General features: G+C 39.1%; 1 protein-coding gene across 1 annotated transcript; it reads left to right on the top strand.

The window, feature by feature from the left end:
* The first annotated feature begins 15,876 nt into the window (after positions 1-15,876).
* On the top strand, positions 15,877-18,117 carry LOC149816272 (putative xyloglucan endotransglucosylase/hydrolase protein 28). The gene is made up of 4 exons (XM_089986556.1): positions 15,877-16,150; positions 16,254-16,354; positions 16,448-16,656; positions 17,269-18,117. The coding sequence occupies exons 1-4, from the start codon at positions 15,955-15,957 to the stop codon at positions 17,765-17,767; spliced, it is 1,005 nt and encodes a 334-aa protein (XP_089842682.1). The 5' UTR covers positions 15,877-15,954; the 3' UTR covers positions 17,768-18,117.
* The last annotated feature ends 251 nt before the right edge of the window (positions 18,118-18,368 follow it).

The raw sequence follows: 18,368 nt of genomic DNA, 5'->3' as shown, positions 1-18,368 counted from the left end.
GTCACTTAAAAGACTGGAGTCATCACTATTAGTAATAGTGATGTCCTAGTGTCCGACGCTATAGGTTATGTCACTATTACTTATAGTGATGGCTTGAGCAGACACTAGTTCCTTATGTGACCGTCACTATAGTCTATAGGTACACACATGTGACTTCTACATTTGTATTAATGACGGCATTCCGTCACGGATACATCTTATTGGTGATGGCTTGAGCCATCACTATTTGACATCTCTATCCATTTTTAGACACTCATAGCCATCACTATAAGTCCTATGTGACCCTGTTCACATAAACCATAGTGAGGGCTTGAGCATACAACAGAATTGCTTTATTAATTAAAATAATCAATTTTGATTTTATTGCCGCGAATTTACCAAAATTTAAAGTCTTTTCATCTATACAAATTGTTTAGTATGCATTAATGATATACAATACAAAGTACCAAACAGGAGTACAACTCTAAATGTCTCCAGATAATCAAATAGCATTGTCTATTATCAATTCAATACAAGCATATTTCAGGCATTGCCTTTGACATTGCTGAATCAACAATGCTTGTTATCTTCTTCAGAATTTTTAGTTTGTGTGCACCATCAAGTTTGTTAGCCCAAGTGCTTGCAGATGAATTCTCTAGCAGAAATCAGTCTATCCAAGTCCACATTGGTCCTTACTCCAAGCCCATTTAGTAGGTATATAAGATCCTCAGCAGCCATGCACAATGCCAGAAGCTCCCTTAGCATATATATGGCAGCCTCCACACCGAACAACAAATGCATCCATAGTCCCGAGTTACATTTGTTTGCGAAAGGGATTGCTCATTACAACCAGAGGCGGAGCTGGGGGGGGGGGGGGGGGGTAGCCCAGTCCTGCCTCCCGAAACAGTTAAATTTTTTTTTTTTAAAAGCCCAGTCCTAGCCCAGCCCTGATTCCATATGAAATAGATTTTTATCCATTTTTTTAGCCCAGTCCAGTCCTAGCCCAGCCCTGACTGCAGCAAATAGTTTGATTTGTCCATATGAAATAGATTTTTATTAATAATTGTAGCCATTTTTTATTTTATCTCAAAAAAAAAAAATCTGCCGAACCCCCAACTACCACACCAAAATTCTTATTTTTTGCTACCCCCCCCCCTCACATGAATCCTAGCTACGCCACTGATTACAACTGCAAGAGTCCATGAAGATTTGGCATTAAAAATCATAGTTCTGAAAATGAATAAGTGTTGGCATGCATCAGACTTTATGTAACAAACAGTAGATGACAATCACATTTGACATTAAATTAACTATTTGTTCTATTTGGTTAATGGCAAAGAATTCAACCAGCAATGCTTAAAATTAAAAGAAATAAATCGAGTACTGAGCTTCACCAGCACAAACCTCATCATCTTCTGGCTGAAGGTAATGACTTGAAAGATTTTTCCACTTCATAATGACATTTTTGGTATTAGAAAGCAATTCCCCTTGAATGTAAAAAACAACTAGATTTTTTTAGACCATTTAACAAATAAATCCTCAGAAATGAATCAAATCAATTAAATGCAAGTATAAAGGCATATATTGATCTCATAAGCTAACATTAAAAGAGAAAGCCCCACTGTGGCATGGCTGTCCATAGAGATGTTTCTGCGACATTTAGGGCATATCATTTCTGTTAACGATAAGGATGGTTGGGGCATCGACGGTTTCTCCTTTCCTAAAATATCTGTTCTTTCCTTCTGTTAAGGATTGTATTGTGCTGGATGATAATCCTTCCTTTTTTGTTGCCACGATTTGTGGATCTAGCACTATTTGTAACTCATCCCTGAGGTAATGGAGTATGACTGATCGGTGTTCTCTCGTGGATGTAGGTCTCTATGACCGAACCACGTTATCTCGTGTGTTTTGCTTGCTTTTCCTTTTATCTATTCGCGTATGATGGATTGCACATCATCGTTTATCATGGTATCAGAGCTTAGGTTTGTGTAGTTGGTTCTCTCCACACAAGGTGGGGTTCTTCAACATCATTGTGTGCTACATCTGGCTGTGCATCTCGCGTGGTGGTTTTCTGTTTTTTGTTCAACTGTTAATCTGTGTGCAGCTTCACACCATAGTGTTTGTCGCCCCTTGTTCTTTGTTCAGCTGTTGATCCCTTTGCAGCCTCTCTCTTCTGCAATAGGGCCTACGTTTTGCGGGTTATCTGTATCGTTGGCAGCATTACTATAGTGCTTCTCTGTTCCCATGGCTAACAATAGCCAGAATACAGAATATGCTCCTACCATCGTCAATCAAGAGCAGATAAGTACCTCTCTGAAAATCACTTATGTTCCGCTTAATGGTTATAACTACACAGCATGGGCAAAGTCGGCTGCTCTTGTTCTCAGCGGTAAATCCAAGTTGGGACATGTTACTGGAAAAAAACCCAAGCCAGCTGAAATCGATTCCAGTTTTGAAGAATGGGAGTCGAGCGATCATATGGTCATGGCATGGCTTCTGAATTCCATGGAGCCACGTATTTCTGAAGGATTTATGTTCCTTGATTCGGCTAAGGCTATTTGGGATGCTGCTAAGGATCTTTACGGCCAGCAGTATAATTTGGCTAAAAGCTACCAGTTAGCTCAAGATATTCATAGTTTGAAGCTTGACGATATGCCCTTCAACGAATATTTAGGGTGGTTGAGAGGTATGTGGGACGAATTTGATTCTTATATTCCTCCTATTATTGATGCAGGATCTTTCAAAAAGTGGAGAGATCACGAAAAACTATTTCAAATGCTTGCTGGGCTGGGACCTGCGTATGAACAACTTAGAAGTCAAATCTTAATGTCCTCTGAATTACCATCTCTCAATGTGGCTTGTGCCACTGTCATGCGTGAGGAGTCTCGTCGAAGGGTTATGAATGCAAAAAACAAAGAAGTCGATGAAAGCAGAGCTGCACTCATAATCAAACAGAATGAACAATCATCAAAATTCTCTCAAGATGCCGAAATTCAAAAATTCAAAGAGAAGAAATTATTTTGCACCTTTTGTAAGAGAGACAATCATTCTCGAGACCGGTGTTGGAAGCTCAATAAACGGCCAAATGCATTCAAAGGAAAACAACAAGCTCATGTTGCTCAATCTCAATCAAATGAGGAAATCTTAACAGTTGAAAAACTCACCCAGATTTTTCAAGGGTTCGCAAAAAACAATATGGCTGTCGTTGCTTCAAAAGATTCAGGTATACCTAATGAATCTTATTCTTGCTTTACCACGCATCAGTCTAACAATTATGCTTGGATTATCGATTCTGGTGCTTCTGACCACATGACAGGGCAGACTTCTTATTTAGAAAACATCATATCTAATATTAGTTCTAAACATGTTTCTGCTGCAAATGGTTCTCTTATGAATGTCGAAGGAAAGGGACAAGTTAGTTTTTTTGGTCAAAAAGACAATGCACTTTATATGCCGACATTAACATCCAATTTGTTGTCTGTTAGCAAAATTACCAGATCCTTAAATTGTTATGTTATTTTCACTCCTACTGAGGTATTATTTCTGGACAAGAGGACAGGGAGGACGATTGGTAGAGGAACTGAATCTCGTGGTCTTTACATTCTTGACAACCAAAATAAAGCGTTGATGGCACAAACGGATGATGAAGGAAGAATGTGGCATATCAGGTTAGGTCATCCTTCCAGCAAGGTGCTCAAAAAATTGAAGCCCAATTTAGACTTTGACTGCAATAAATGTGAGACATGTTGATTTGCTAAAATGACTCGTCCACCCTTTCCCTCATCTGAAAGAGTTTCATTACAAAAGTTTGATATTGTTCACTCAGACGTTTGGGGACCTTCCCTCGTTCTATCTCATAAGGGTTACAAATATTACCTGACTTTCATTGATGATTTTTCCAGAGTTACATGGGTTTATTTTCTCAAATCTAAAGACGAAGTATTTGATACATTTGTTGATTTCTACACTATGGTTCAGACTCAATACAATTGCAATATCAAAACTTTGAGAACCGATAATGGGACTGAATATGTAAATGATAAGTTTGTTGATTTTCGTATAAAAAGGGGCATGGAACATGAAACCTCTTGTGTCGGAACACCTCAACAGAACGGTGTCGCCGAAAGAAAAAATCGTCATCTTCTTGAGATCACTAGGGCTTTGCTCTTTCAAATGAATGTTCCTGAAAAATTTTGGAACGATGCAGTTAGCACTGCAAGATATATTATAAATCGTCTTCCTACCCGAAAGTTAGATTTCAAGTCTCCTATTGAGGTTCTCAAAGAGAGAGAACACTCTATTTCTCATTTGAAAACTTTTGGCTGCATTGCATATGTTTGGAAACATCCTATGTTTAGAAGCAAACTTCAACAAAGAGCCATCAAATGTGTGTTTCTTGGGTACTCACATTCTAAAAAAGGATATAGATGCTATGATGCTAAAAATCATAAATTTTATGTTTCACGGGATGTTTCGTTTGATGAAAGCACAACATATTTCGAAAATAAGGAAAATGGTAGCAAGGGGGAGCAACGACCTGAGAATGATCATGTTCTGCCCATCATCACCCTTGATAGTGTTCCTTTAGATAATAATGTGCCAAATTTGACTAGTTCGGTTCAACCAATTAATGATAACTTTAGTCAGAATGAAGAGGGAATTGGTCCTAGTCAAAATGAGGAAGGAATAGTTCCTCGTCGATCTGAAAGAATCACTCGGATGCCCAGTCGTCTGCAAGATTTTGTTACATATATTGCTACTACTTATCCTATTGAAAATCAAATTCAGTATGAGAACATCTCAAAAAACTATGTTGCATATCTTGCTAAAATCTCCAAACATCATGAACCAAGTTCGTATGATGAAGCCTGCAAACAGAAGCCATGGTGTGATGCAATGAGAGAAGAACTTGAGGCCATGGAAAAAAATAGAACATGGGAGGTTGTTCCAACACCAAAAGGAAAAAACATTGTTGGGTGTAAATGGGTCTACAAGGTCAAGTATAAAAGCGATGGATCAGTAGAAAGGTTCAAAGCGAGACTTGTTGCTAGAGGGTTTTCTCAAACTGAAGGAATTGACTACACAGAAACATTTGCTCCAGTAGCAAAAATGAATTCTCTCAGAATTTTATTATCCATTGCATGTAATAAAAATTGGAACCTATTCCAATTAGATGTTAAAAATGCTTTTTTACAAGGCGATCTTACTGAGGAAGTCTTCATGAAGGTTCCCCCTGGACATCCCAGTTGGAATGACTCTAGTGTTGCTTGCAGACTTAAAAAATCTATCTATGGTCTTAAGCAATCACCCCGGGCATGGTACGCCAAGTTGAGTCAGGCTTTAGAAGAAAAGAGCTTCAAGAGGTGCGTTTCTGATAACTCTCTCTTTATCAAGAAAAGTGACAATTACAGCACTATTATATTGGTGTATGTGGATGATATAATTGTGACAGGTGATAACATGAGTGATATAGATAATGTCAAGGAATACTTACATAAAGTTTTCGATATTAAGGATTTGGGAAAATTAAGATATTTTCTCGGAATTGAGATCGGGCATTCAAGAAAGGGATTATATCTCTCTCAAAGGAAGTACACTATTGACTTGTTGACAGAAACCGGAAAGTTGGGCATTAAACCTGCTGACACGCCTATGGAAGTGAATCATAAACTTGAAAAAGCTGAATCAGAACCAATCCAAGATATTAAGCAGTATCAAAAGCTTGTGGGAAAACTTATTTATTTGACTGTTACTCGTCCAGATATTGCTTATGTTGTGGGGGAAGTTAGTAAATTCATGCACAACCCTCAGAAATCTCATAAAGACGCTGTTGATCGCATTCTACGATACTTAAAGAAATCTCCAGGACGTGGTATTTGGTACAAGAGAAATGAGAATACGGATATTTGTGGCTACACGGACGTTGATTGGGCTGGCAGTGCCCTCGACAGAAAATCCACTACCGGTTTTTGCATATTTGTAGGTGGTAATTTGGTATCCTGGAAAAGTAAAAAACAGAAGGTCGTTGCTCGTTCTAGTGCTGAAGCAGAATACAGGGCTATGGCTACCACAGCCTATGAATTAACCTGGACTAAAGCACTTATTGAAGAGATGGGATTCGAAGTTCAAACTTCGATGCCTATGTATTGCGACAACCAGGCAGCAATTCATATAGCTGCAAATCCAGTGTTTCATGAAAGAACGAAACACATAGAAATAGATTGTCACTTTATCAGAGATAAAGTGCAAAGCAAAGAAATATCAACTCCGTTTATAGCCAGTGCAGATCAACTTGCAGATATTTTTACTAAAGCCGTGCCCAAAGATAATCTATATAGAGTTCTTGACAAGTTGGGAACTCATGATATATTCGCCTCTCAGCTTGAGGGGGAGTGTTAACGATAAGGATGGTTGGGGCATCGACGGTTTCTCCTTTCCTAAAATATCTGCTCTTTCCTTCTGTTAAGGATTGTATTGTGCTGGATGATAATCCTTCCTTTTTTGTTGCCACGATTTGTGGATCTAGCACTATTTGTAACTCATCCCTGAGGTAATGGAGTATGACTGATCGGTGTTCTCTCGTGGATGTAGGTCTCTATGACCTAACCACGTTATCTCGTGTGTTTTGCTTGCTTTTCCTTTTATCTATTCGCGTATGATGGATTGCACAACATCGTTTATCAATTTCAGAAATGCAAAGGATAGTGCAATTTGCAATGCACTCAACAAAAGTGGCACATAAAACAAACTAATTCAACCAGGCAATCCTCCCCAGCTAATTTAAGTATCCAGCAGTATGTCCACATCAGCAAGGCAATATTAAATTTTCATAGAATAAACTCAAGTCCTACAAATTCATAAACAAAATCTTAAAAAGATTGGTACTTGAGCACTTGTAAATACATTCATATCTATGTACGCATCCCACAGGTACACATGCACACAAGGCATACCCAGAGGGCAAATTGAGAAGAATTTTTACATGTAAAAGATGAGATCCAAATTATATGCTTTTAGATATATTTGTAAGATGTTATATTGCATCTTTAGCAAACTCTTGTCTGGCTCTTTATTTGTTGATACAGAACTTCGCAAAAAAAACACTAAATTTTCTTAAACCTCGCAACATTTGTCATTATGGGATAAAACTCTTGACTGGTTCCTGAACGTTAATAGACTGCTTGATTGATCCTTTTTTTAACTGGTTGGGGTCTGCCTGGTTGCTGCTTGCCAATCAAAAAAAGAAAAAGAAGGGAAAGCCCCCACCCCTAGCTGCATATTGGCATGACTTCGGTTACACCTAGCTTGATTTAGTGGGCATCGCACAACCCTTGGATAATGTCTTTTTGACAAAAAGCAATTTTTTTATTTGTGAAAATCCATCCTTTTATAGCCGCCGCCAGAAAAATCTGTACACAGGTCAGATTCCGGCAATTCGAAAGCCCGTTCTCACTAAAAAAATGGTGATGCAGATCATATTTATGCCAGTTCAACAACAAACAACAACAACAACAACAACAATAATAATAATAATAATAATAATTGAAGTTTACTAAGTCAATTTTCTTTTGTGAAAGGCAAGCTGGGGTTAGGCGGATCCCTACCAGAACAACAGCCGCCCCATGTGACAGAGGGATTCGATCCTTCAGCTTGACACAGGACCACACTTACTAAGTCATTTTTAGATACAAAGGATTGTGGCAAACTTTAACCCTATATATAATTTATATATAATTGATGCTTGGAACCAATACATTGATATGCACATCTACATATAAAAGAAAAAATGAATTAATTACCAGACTGACAATCCATCTTTCACCAAATATATTGTGGCCGTAGTCGGTATTGATGTTGATTGAGGAGTTTGGATCAAAGTGGGTATGGGTAGGCCAGATAGTTGAGGTGTTAATGATGGTAATTTTGTTGGTTTGCTGGTGGAGTTTGTGAATGTGGTGGTGGTGACTAAAACAGTAGAAAATATTGATGGTGGTGCTACCAATAGGATTGGCTTTGTATGGTTGGTGCTGGTGGACATGATGTTGGCATTGCTGGTGGTGAAATGGCAAAATTCCTTTTAAGTCAAATGGTTTCATGGTTGGTTAGAAGTTTTAGTAGAACTAAATTGTCAAAATATCTTCAGCTTTATCTGATAAAAGTATTTGAAAGTAAAATATGCATATTAAAAGCAGACAAATTAACTTGAATAATTTATGACTACACAAAAATAGAGTTTTTATTCTTCAAGAAGGAAAAAAGGAACATCTAATACGGGGCTTCCTATATATGGTCATTTGCTTTCAATTAGCTCAGAAGAACGTCCCCTATGGCTAATATTTATGTGGGTGTGACTTGTACTTGTTTGCATGACAAGCACATGCATTTCCTTTAATCAATTCAAGGTTTCCTTGTTCTTTTCCAATGCAATTCTCACTTAGCAGCCTCCGGAAATAGAAAATAATCATAGGGTACGTTTGGTTGTGTTTTTTAAAAGTGAAAATATTGTTCAAAAGAGATTCACTTTCAAAATTTCATGAGATTTCAAATCTCATATCTCATCAGAAAATGAATCTCACCCAAATTAGATTCACTTTCTAAATCACACTTTTAGGTTAAGTGATAACTCACTTTTTATGAGCCTTGTTTTTTGGAGTTCTAAGCAAAAAAAAGTTTTATGTTTGATTTTTTTAGTACTATTCAAATGAGATTCACTTTTTAAAGTGTATTAGAAAGTGAATCTCATATGATTGAACCAAACTTACCCATAATTTATTTGTGCAATAGTGTAGGCACTGCGCAAAGACTACTGTGGCCCTCCATCTTGAGATGGACGGTTTGTTGCAAAACATTCAAATAGTTATTTACTTTGTAAGAGTATTTGCACTTTACACTATCTAATTGATTCCACTTTCTTACCCTGAATCCTACTCATTAGTCTTGGTTTGGGTAACCATGAAATCCTTCAAAGCTCCTAGCCTATTTTGGTATTGATGAGGCCATAGTTGCCATAAATGGGTACGGGTGCGTTGTACTGGTACAGGGTATGTGAAGGCTTAAAAAGATTCTGATACGTTTTTACTTGAAATGCATATTGATACAGTTCCAAAAGTATTGATTTGAGTTTCTAATATATTGATGCTGTTTCTAAAAGAATTGGTATGAGTTTTTAAAAAGTTAAATAGGAAGTATATATTTTTATAAAGATACATGTGAACTAAAATAGTTAAACACAATATGTAAATCAATCATTATTGTATAGTATTCTTTTTACAAATTATAATATTTAAAACTCTTAACAAAATAATGTTTTTATAAAATTAAATTGATGATTGTATGCAGAAATGCTAATAGAAACAAACTTGATACTACTTTGTGATGTAATAAAAATGTGTTTTTGTGCATGATATATGGGTTTCTCAAGTAATTGAGACTATTTTCGTAAACATTTGAGACTTTTGTTTATGGTTTCGGAAACAAGTTTCATACCAGTATCTGGTACTGGTATGGCTGATACAGTGATACGTGATGCACTAGGATGTATCGAGTACCGATGCAACTATTAAGGCTAATCTCAAGAGATCCAACATGAAACACCCTAATTAAATCTCTGTTTGGGAGCCATGAATCCAAAGTATGTTGACATTTTCCAAACTTTCACACTCTTTGACTATTTGAGAGCAATGGTTGCCAAAACGCTGCATTGAGAATCGATTTAGAAGCCCTAACAGCATAATTCAACACCATTTAAAAAAAAATGTTTTTAGCAACTCCATCTTGAATAGTGCATTTTTTTTTTGAAAGGCAAGCTGGGGTTAGGCAAACACCTATCAGTTATACAACTATACCATTGGGTTTTGAACCTGAAACGTCCCAACACAATTAGGTGACGTACAATAGCTGCTCCTACCAGACAAGCTAAGCCCCCGTTGGTCGTGAATACTGCATTAACCACCGTGGGGGTTGCCCGTGTGGCCAGCAGGGTGGTTGTGAGGGTGCTGAGATAAAGACACCGGATCAAACTCTGCTAGTGCGTGGGTGTGTCAGTAGCTTTAAAAGGTGGGCTATGCAAGGCAGGGTGGTCATGGAGCCCCACCCGGAGTTTTCCTTGCTTCAGCGAGGCTGTGATCATGACCTTTCTCGCATAAAAGCGATTATCATTCGAACATGTCAAGTTTTACTGAGAATGATCGAATCATGTGAGAACAAATATAAAGGGCTATTACCTTCTCTGGACAAATCTTTCAGCCTGGAGTTACAAGTTTTTAATACAAGTAGTTACAGGTTTTGCTATGACTTTTGACTATCGTCTGACCGTCATAGAAGCATTTGCCTACGTCCAATCAGTTCAATAGTCTTATTTCCTTTCTTTGTTCCCTCATCTTCATTCACTTAAACTGGTTCTGAACATCGTCACGCCCTCCAAATATGTACCGTGCAGCCACTAAGAAATTCATTGTTGGGCTCCAAATGGTGCTTTTGAAGGCCTAATAATGTCAGCTTCATTGAGTTGCTTCTTCAGTTCAACTAGCTCTGGTGATGGATCACCGGCGACCTGTCCCTCGCCAAAAAAAGTGGCCTGAAAAGAAAAAATGAATTGCTTAGACTTTTTTTTTTTTTTCTCATTTCATCAATAAGGGACATAGATCAAAGGCATTCTTTCAAGATTTCAAACAAGGAACGTAAGGGAAGGATGATCACAGGTAGGATTTCTCTCATTGGAAATAGGTAGTAAGTCTGGGAAATGGAATGATTGACAGAAAAGTTTGATACTCAGTAGTGCTTTGTTTGGTTATTGGTCCCGCTCACTACACTCCTCCACAGTGGCATTATCCTTTCATAGTGGTGTGGTGTGGATGGTCCCGTTTTGTGGCTAGTCTCTTTAGATTTTTCAAACTTAACGAATCGAAACATTTGAGTAGTTAAAGGAATGAAAGTTAATCGAGACCCCTTAGTTGTGGAGAGCGTAAAAAAGAAGCATTAAGGTGTATTTGTAATTGAAAAACACCCTGTTGAAGTTGTCGAATAGGCAGTCTCTTGCCTCTCAATTATTAGAAATTTCTCTTTACTAAACGATTGAATAGTCGTTAAGTCTTCGTATAAAGCATATTTCTTACTAAATAAATTATAAATAACAAATATATAAGGTCTCATTGACCAAACACTCAAACATGAGAGAAGAGAAGCCTTCATTGGTTGTAGATTTCATATCGTCCTTTTTTTCTTCAAAAAAAAAAAGGATGATTTTGGATTGTCCTTTGGTTAGATGGTCAGCCTTTCGTATATATAGTCACTAGAATATGAGAACTAGAAATTTGGGCATTTCCAACACTTTTTATGCAAAATACAACCATGGAGATGTGCTTGGCATGGTGAATTTGCTAGGAATCAATCATAGGATAGTGTATTTTTGATGAAAAAAATATGATTTTTGAATGCTTGAATATTTATGAGGATTATGAGCCATTGATTTTAAAGCCTTAAAAACTCTTGTTTATGCATCAAAATCGGACGACTCAATAGCGAGTTCTTATAAAACCAAACATGTAGATCACATCCGTACAAGAAAAAAGAACAAAAAATTCATGACAATCAGGGTTCACACATTAGTTCTCATATTTTCAGTTCTCATATTCTATTGACTATATATATATATATGTGTGTGTTTTCTCACTTAGAAAAGCTATCAAGAGATTTGTTTGTGTAGCAACTGTTCCATCACTTAGCAGTAATTACGTCAATTTGTCCATTACGAAGGACCTAATTTATTTTTGCAATTGATAGCGGAATAGGTAAACATATTTACTTCTTTTATTCACAACTAATTAGGAGTTTTTCTTTCCATTCTTTGTTCTCCCCCAGAAACAACTTGCAAATATCTGCAATATATTGAAAAAGTGATAATTTGGTCGCCATTTTCAAATGGCCAATATATCGCAATATTATCATGTGCCAAAACATCATGATATCTGCCATTATATTGGTTAGTTAACAGGAAAAATTGGACTTTTATTTTCTAATTAATTTATTTTTCCAATAAAATATAATTAAAATAAAAAAAAATCAATTTCACACAATAACTCAACTTGCCTATCCAAAAAAAAACCTAGCGACCTCCTTTGACTTAGAGCTTTTAAGCCGACCCACCTAGCCAGGTGTACCAAAACCCTTAGGGCTACCGTTATGATTAATTGTAAAGATGAACCTCTTTTGTTTTTAGGGTAATGCACAAAAACACAAGCGTTATTCCATTTTCTTTTTATAACCAAGTTCCTACCAAAGCATATAATCTCTGGTTGTGGTAACTGACACTCAAGCCAGCCCAAGCCCTTAAGGAGCCCACCAGTAAAAGACACTCTCACACCCATCGAGAGTCGAACTTGGGACAAAAGGGTCAGCACCTTCTCTCCAACTCCGCTACCACTCGGGAACCCCGGGGGTGGGTGCTCTAGCGGTATTCCATTTCATGTGTTCCTTTACAATCCCACGCTTTAAAAAGTATTTTAAAAATCCTTTTTATTTCTCTAAGTTTTGGACACTTCCAAAGGTCATGATCACAGCCATTTACCTCGCATCTTTTCTTTATTCCTCTGAAAAAAATTTCCACTTAGTGAAAAAAAAAAATGATTTCAACTTTAGCAATTTTATAAAATCTACAATCAATTGAACTTTTCTAATTATTTAGCACTATTTATGAACTGCAATCATTTGTAAAATTGTACTTCCATTGATACATTTTATATATTTTCATGGTGAGAGAAAGACTTAGCCCACTCTCAAGTATACTTATATATATATATATTAAAAATATTTTAAAAATAAGTCAAATCAACTTAGTTTCGTATTGATTTCTGGCCGATACGGACAAATCGGCCAGGCTGATTTGTAATTATATTAACATTTGTCATCATCTCGTGTTTTATCCATCACTGTGCGGTTTCTTGGGTTATAAATCAAAAAAGAAAGGCAGCTAAATAAATATGCCTCAACAAATATGACAAGTACGGCTCCCGGTGGGTGCACATTAACAACCACTTGGATCTGGATTCATACATCAGGTGAGCAAAATATTGAAACGACAAGAAAATTATGTAATTTGTTTTCTTTTTTTTTGGGTTCTGGTTCTATTGGATGTGTCCAGCCCATATTTCTATGTTTAGACCCATTCATGTCCAGACCCATATCTGATTGAACCATCATGGTAGCTTGGTCTTGGTCCAGGTCCACCAAAGTGTCAGCCATTCTCACCAATAATGACAAGGTCAAGTAGTGTACAAGAAATTGCATTTCCTATCAATGCTATGGAAACCATGAAAGCTTCTAATTCTCTCAATACCATCTCTTTCGTGTAAAAACTGAAGAGGGAATATTCTTATGCCTTTCCAACACAAGGGTGTCCTAGCAACCCTTCATCTGTCGCAGATAGGGATGACAGTGGACCCGAGCAGGGGCCGGGGACAAGGTCTTCACTCCCATCCTGTCCCAAAATCCTACCCTCCATCCCGCACGGGTTTTGATTTTAACCTCCATTCTGGTTTCATGTCCTTCATCCCTGGTCCAAATGGGGCAGGCAGGGCACCATTTTTTCTCGGTCCACTGCCATCTTTAAAGAAGGATCGAGGATGGGGCAGGGCGGGGCAAGGTGGTAATCGAGGACGGAGACGAGACGGAGCGGGAGAAAGCAAGGTTGTTAAATGCGATGAGCCGAAGCAAGGCGTTGAGCCTGCGCTTCGCCTCTAAGGCATACGCCTCTCACAACATAAGACTCTCAAGTATCCGTGGTATTATCTAAAATATCGTAAAAATATGTGGCATCACACTCAACGCCTCGCACTAGTGATCTTACTTCTCTTGGAGGGCTTCATATGTGATCTTACTTCTCAAGTATCTGTGGTACTTTTTTTATATTTACTTTAAGTGCATCACAGCAATGCCTCAATACCTTGAACGTGCGCCTCGCTTCTGAGGCGTACGCTTCAGGTACTGAGGCGCACGCCTCTCCCAACACTGGGAGAAAGCGCAAGTTCATCCCTGCCTCCATCCTCACACAGGTTTTGATTTTAACCTCCATCCTCACACAGGTTTTGATTTTAACCTCCATCCCTGTTTCATGTTCTTTATCCCCGGTCCAAACAGGGCAAGGCAGGCGGTCTACTGCCATCCCTAATCGTAGACCATGTATGAAATAAATTAATAAATAACTATTAGTAAAACCAATAATACACTAAAGAAACCTCATGGCTCAATCAAGATTTTTTTTTAAAAATCATGACAATCACTTTGCTTCAATGAGAATTAGAATATTCTGAACTTCCAATCCATGAATGATTAAATAAAAACAAATGGGTATGTGGAAGCCATGGACTTAATCCAAATTGCTGGTAGTGATAATGATATTATAATTTAAGTATCTGCACATGATTCCAAATCCATCATCATCCATTCCTCTTCAATTGGACCCACCCCAAGAAAAAAGTTAACCAATCGTTATCCCTACCTTCTTTTCATCATTATTTTATTACTCCTTTCTCTAATGCTCTTGTTTTCATTAAACATTTTTTAAATGTGCATTCCCATTTGTCATCATTAGGGGTGGTTAATTGTGTCTTAAGGCTGAATTAATCGTAATTAACATTTATGTAACAAGGGTTAACGGGGAGCCATCATGTGGGTCCCTTTGCCTCTCCATTTGATGATGTTCTCCTCCATTTTTTTGCTGCGTGGCCCACTCAGTGCCACACTTGTCTCACCCTGATGAGTCAGCGTACAGCTGGCGAGTTGCGACCACTCCTTCCCATGGAATCATCTTATCCTCTCACCAAATGACAATCCTACCCTCGATGACTTACTCAAATGACACACCTTTTGCTGCACGCTTCCGTGAACTCACGTAGAACTAAGTGCTACGTCGCAATCGCTGCCGCTGACAGCCAATGGAAAACGGCCACGTTTCCGTGGGACCCAACAAGACAAAAAGACCAAAACCACCAGTAGGGCCAGTATTGGTATTTGGATCAAATAAGGGACATGTCGGGCATTTCTGTAGATAAGTGACAGTGGGACCCAATGTGATCGGTCAGTGGGGTCCACCCGCAAGAGTTGACGGCATCAGCTATCACGTGGCACGAACGGAGATCAGGTGCAATCACAGATTTTGGCTGCGCTCATCCCCTATGTCATCCTCCATTTTCATACCTTTGATTATAGATAGAATCTTTTTTTTTTAGAAGATTATAGATGGGATCAGCATGATGGAATTAATAAGAATCCACCTTTCGATCATATTTTTCCATGAAAAATATAATTTTTTAATTATATAATTTTGTGTTTTGGTTAATTTTATTATCCCCAAAAAAACCTGCACACAAATTGGATTTCAACAAATTAATTGTCATTCTTATTAAATGAATGATGTAGATCACACAAGTACGATTTGATCAAAACAACTTGAATCAATGAAATCCAAAATAAAGATAAGAAAATAAGGATGACATAGGAGATGAATGAGATCGAACTTGCAATGGCATTGCACACTTTAGTGTTCTATTGCACCTTATCTGCGTTTCATGTATTGAGCCCCACGTTGTACCCTAGAGATGGAGGGCAGTGTGGCGTAGCGGCACACTCAAAGTGTGCAATGTGATTGCACCTGATTCGTGAAACGGCTAATCTTTACATGACGTGTCCGAGTCTGACACGCAGAACTTTGTGTTGAAAGAAAAAAGAAGGCTGTTCGACAGGTATGCATGGACGTCACATGACAAACACGTCTCGTTCTTTTGACGTATTTACCTTTCACTCCCGTATTTCATTAAGTGACTAGAATATCCCTCACTGAAAAAGCTGATGTCAAAGATACCCCTGACAACACTAACACAGAATAAAGAGAGTCCCGTGCGCCCCCTTCTTTCTCCTTCAAACCTCTCTCTCTCTCAAGCTACGCTTTTTCTGCAGAGAAAAATTAAAAAAAAAAAGGGAATGGAGAACCATCATCTTCTTCTTCTTCGTCCCTTTCTTCTCCACTTCCTCCTCTCGGCGGTGCTCGCGTCTACCGTGCTTCAAGAGTTGCCGAGTTTACCCTTCGATGAGGGATACACCCATCTCTTCGGAGACGATAATCTCGTGGTTCAGAGAGATGGGAAAACCGTTCATATCTCGTTAGACAAAGCCACAGGTTTCCCTTCACTCTTCCTTTCTCTCTCTTTTCGTACCCTCTTCTTCTATTGTTTTTCTTTCTTCTTTTTGGTTTTTCTCAGTCATCCTATAACACCACTCAGGTGCCGGATTCGTTTCCCATGACTTGTACCAACATGGTTTCTTTAGCGCGTCGATCAAGTTGCCGGGCGATTATACAGCAGGAGTGGTCGTGGCCTTTTATGTAAGAAACCGCCTGTTCTTGACATCCCCATCTCTTCTTTTTCTTCGTCTTTGATTTTGTTTTATGGATTTTGGAGGTGGGCTTTTTTGTTAGATGTCAAACGGAGATATATTCGAGAAGAACCACGACGAGATAGATTTTGAGTTCCTGGGGAATATTAGGGGCAGAGAGTGGAGGGTGCAGACGAACGTTTATGGAAACGGGAGCACGGCCACGGGGAGGGAAGAGCGTTACGGTCTCTGGTTCGACCCTTCTGAAGACTTCCATAAATACAGCATCCTCTGGACCAATACCCACATCGTGTAACTCTCTCTCTCTCTCTCTCTCTCTCTCTCTCTCTCTCTCTCTCTCTCTCTCTCTCTCTCTCTCTCTCTCTCTCTCTCTCTCTCTTAAAACTTCACTGTTTCCTTCTCATGTAATAGAGATATTTCTTTCCTGTTTCTTAATTTTGAAAACTTTAGTTGTTTCACTCTTTGTTGATCCCACGTAGAGAGCAATCCTCATCATCTTTTCTTCCCTTTCCATGTAGAGAACAACCCCATGAATCATGAAAATTCTTTCCTTCAAAAACTTCCACCTACTTTTCAGAGAATAATCTCTTCTTCGCCCAGACTGAAAAAAAATCACTCTCATTCCTTCCCATGCAGAGACCTTCGCTTCTTTACTCATTCTTTAATAAAAGAAACTCCCCCCCCCCCCCCCCCCCCTCTTCCAATTGTAAGAGAGAAATTATTAGGAATATCTCGTCCATTCGTTCTTTAAATCTCTCTCTCTCTCTAAGAAAATATTGGTTGCACACAAAATTTATAGAAAGCGATCTGTTTCTTGTTTCTTCTTTTTAAAGAAACAAAAACTTACACAACATGGTCTTGTTTGTATTTGATAACATAATGTTTTCACGCTATTTTCTTCAGGTTTTACGTGGACGACGTGCCGATCAGGGAGGTGAAGAGGGTTGAATCGATGGGTGGCGACTACCCGACAAAGCCCATGTCCTTATACGCGACCATCTGGGACGGGTCCGAGTGGGCGACCTCCGGCGGCCGCTATAAGGTCAACTACAAGCTCTCCCCGTACGTCGCCCAATTCACCGGCCTCGTCCTCCACGGCTGCGCCGTCGACCCCATCGAGCTCCGCCACTCCTCCTGCGACGGCTCCGCTGGCCCCCTACCGGAGACCACCATCTCCCAGGAGAAGAGGTCCGCCATGGACGCCTTCAGGGAGAAGCACATGACCTACTCCTACTGCTACGACCGGGTCCGCTACCCAGCCCCGCTGCCCGAGTGCATCGTGGAGCCGGAGGTCGCCAGCAGAATTGGCGAGACTGGCACGACCAAATTCGGCAGGCAGCGCCGCCATGGCCGACGCCATCATCGTGACGCGGCTGCCACCAGCAGCAGCAGAAGCCATTGATTCTTTTTGGTGAAGTTCTTATACCTGATGCAGAGATGATACAATGGAGCATTGGTTATGGTATTGTGGTGTGGTTGGAGTTTATCGCTGTTTTCTTTTTTTCTTTATTTGGGGTGTGCTTTTACAGATGGGTTACTCTTGGGGTTTTGTTTCTGTGCCTGTGTATACATAGAAATTATTGAGGGTGGTTGGTGGTGGACTCATCATAGGGTCATCGGATCGCCTGGACTATCTGCTCCTTACCTCGTCCATCCATTGTTGTTATGTCCTTCTATGATTGTTTTTATGTACTTGGTTCCTCCACCCACCTTCTTCCATCAATAATAATAAGACCATGCCTGTGACAGTAAGAGTGGTTGTGCTTCTGTTTGTATTGTTTGGGATGATGGCAATTGCTGGGGGTAGTGGTGGGCCCGCAGAGGAAGGAGACAGACAAGTCACCAAAGAGGTGAACAACCGGGCTTGAACATGACATTACTACCAATGCAGGAGTGCCTAACGCTTTTTTTATTTACTGCGTGCCTACCGATATTTGAAAACATCGTTTCTATGTTTTCTAAAATCTGACAGTATGCAATATGTATCTACAAGCTTGATTTTA

Source organism: Nuphar pumila, chromosome 14 (assembly GCF_984573655.1).
Source record: "Nuphar pumila chromosome 14, dmNupPumi1.hap1.1, whole genome shotgun sequence".
Lineage (NCBI taxonomy): Eukaryota > Viridiplantae > Streptophyta > Magnoliopsida > Nymphaeales > Nymphaeaceae > Nuphar > Nuphar pumila.
The sequence above is the reverse complement of the archived record's forward strand: the minus strand, read 5'-3'. Positions and strand labels throughout refer to the sequence as shown.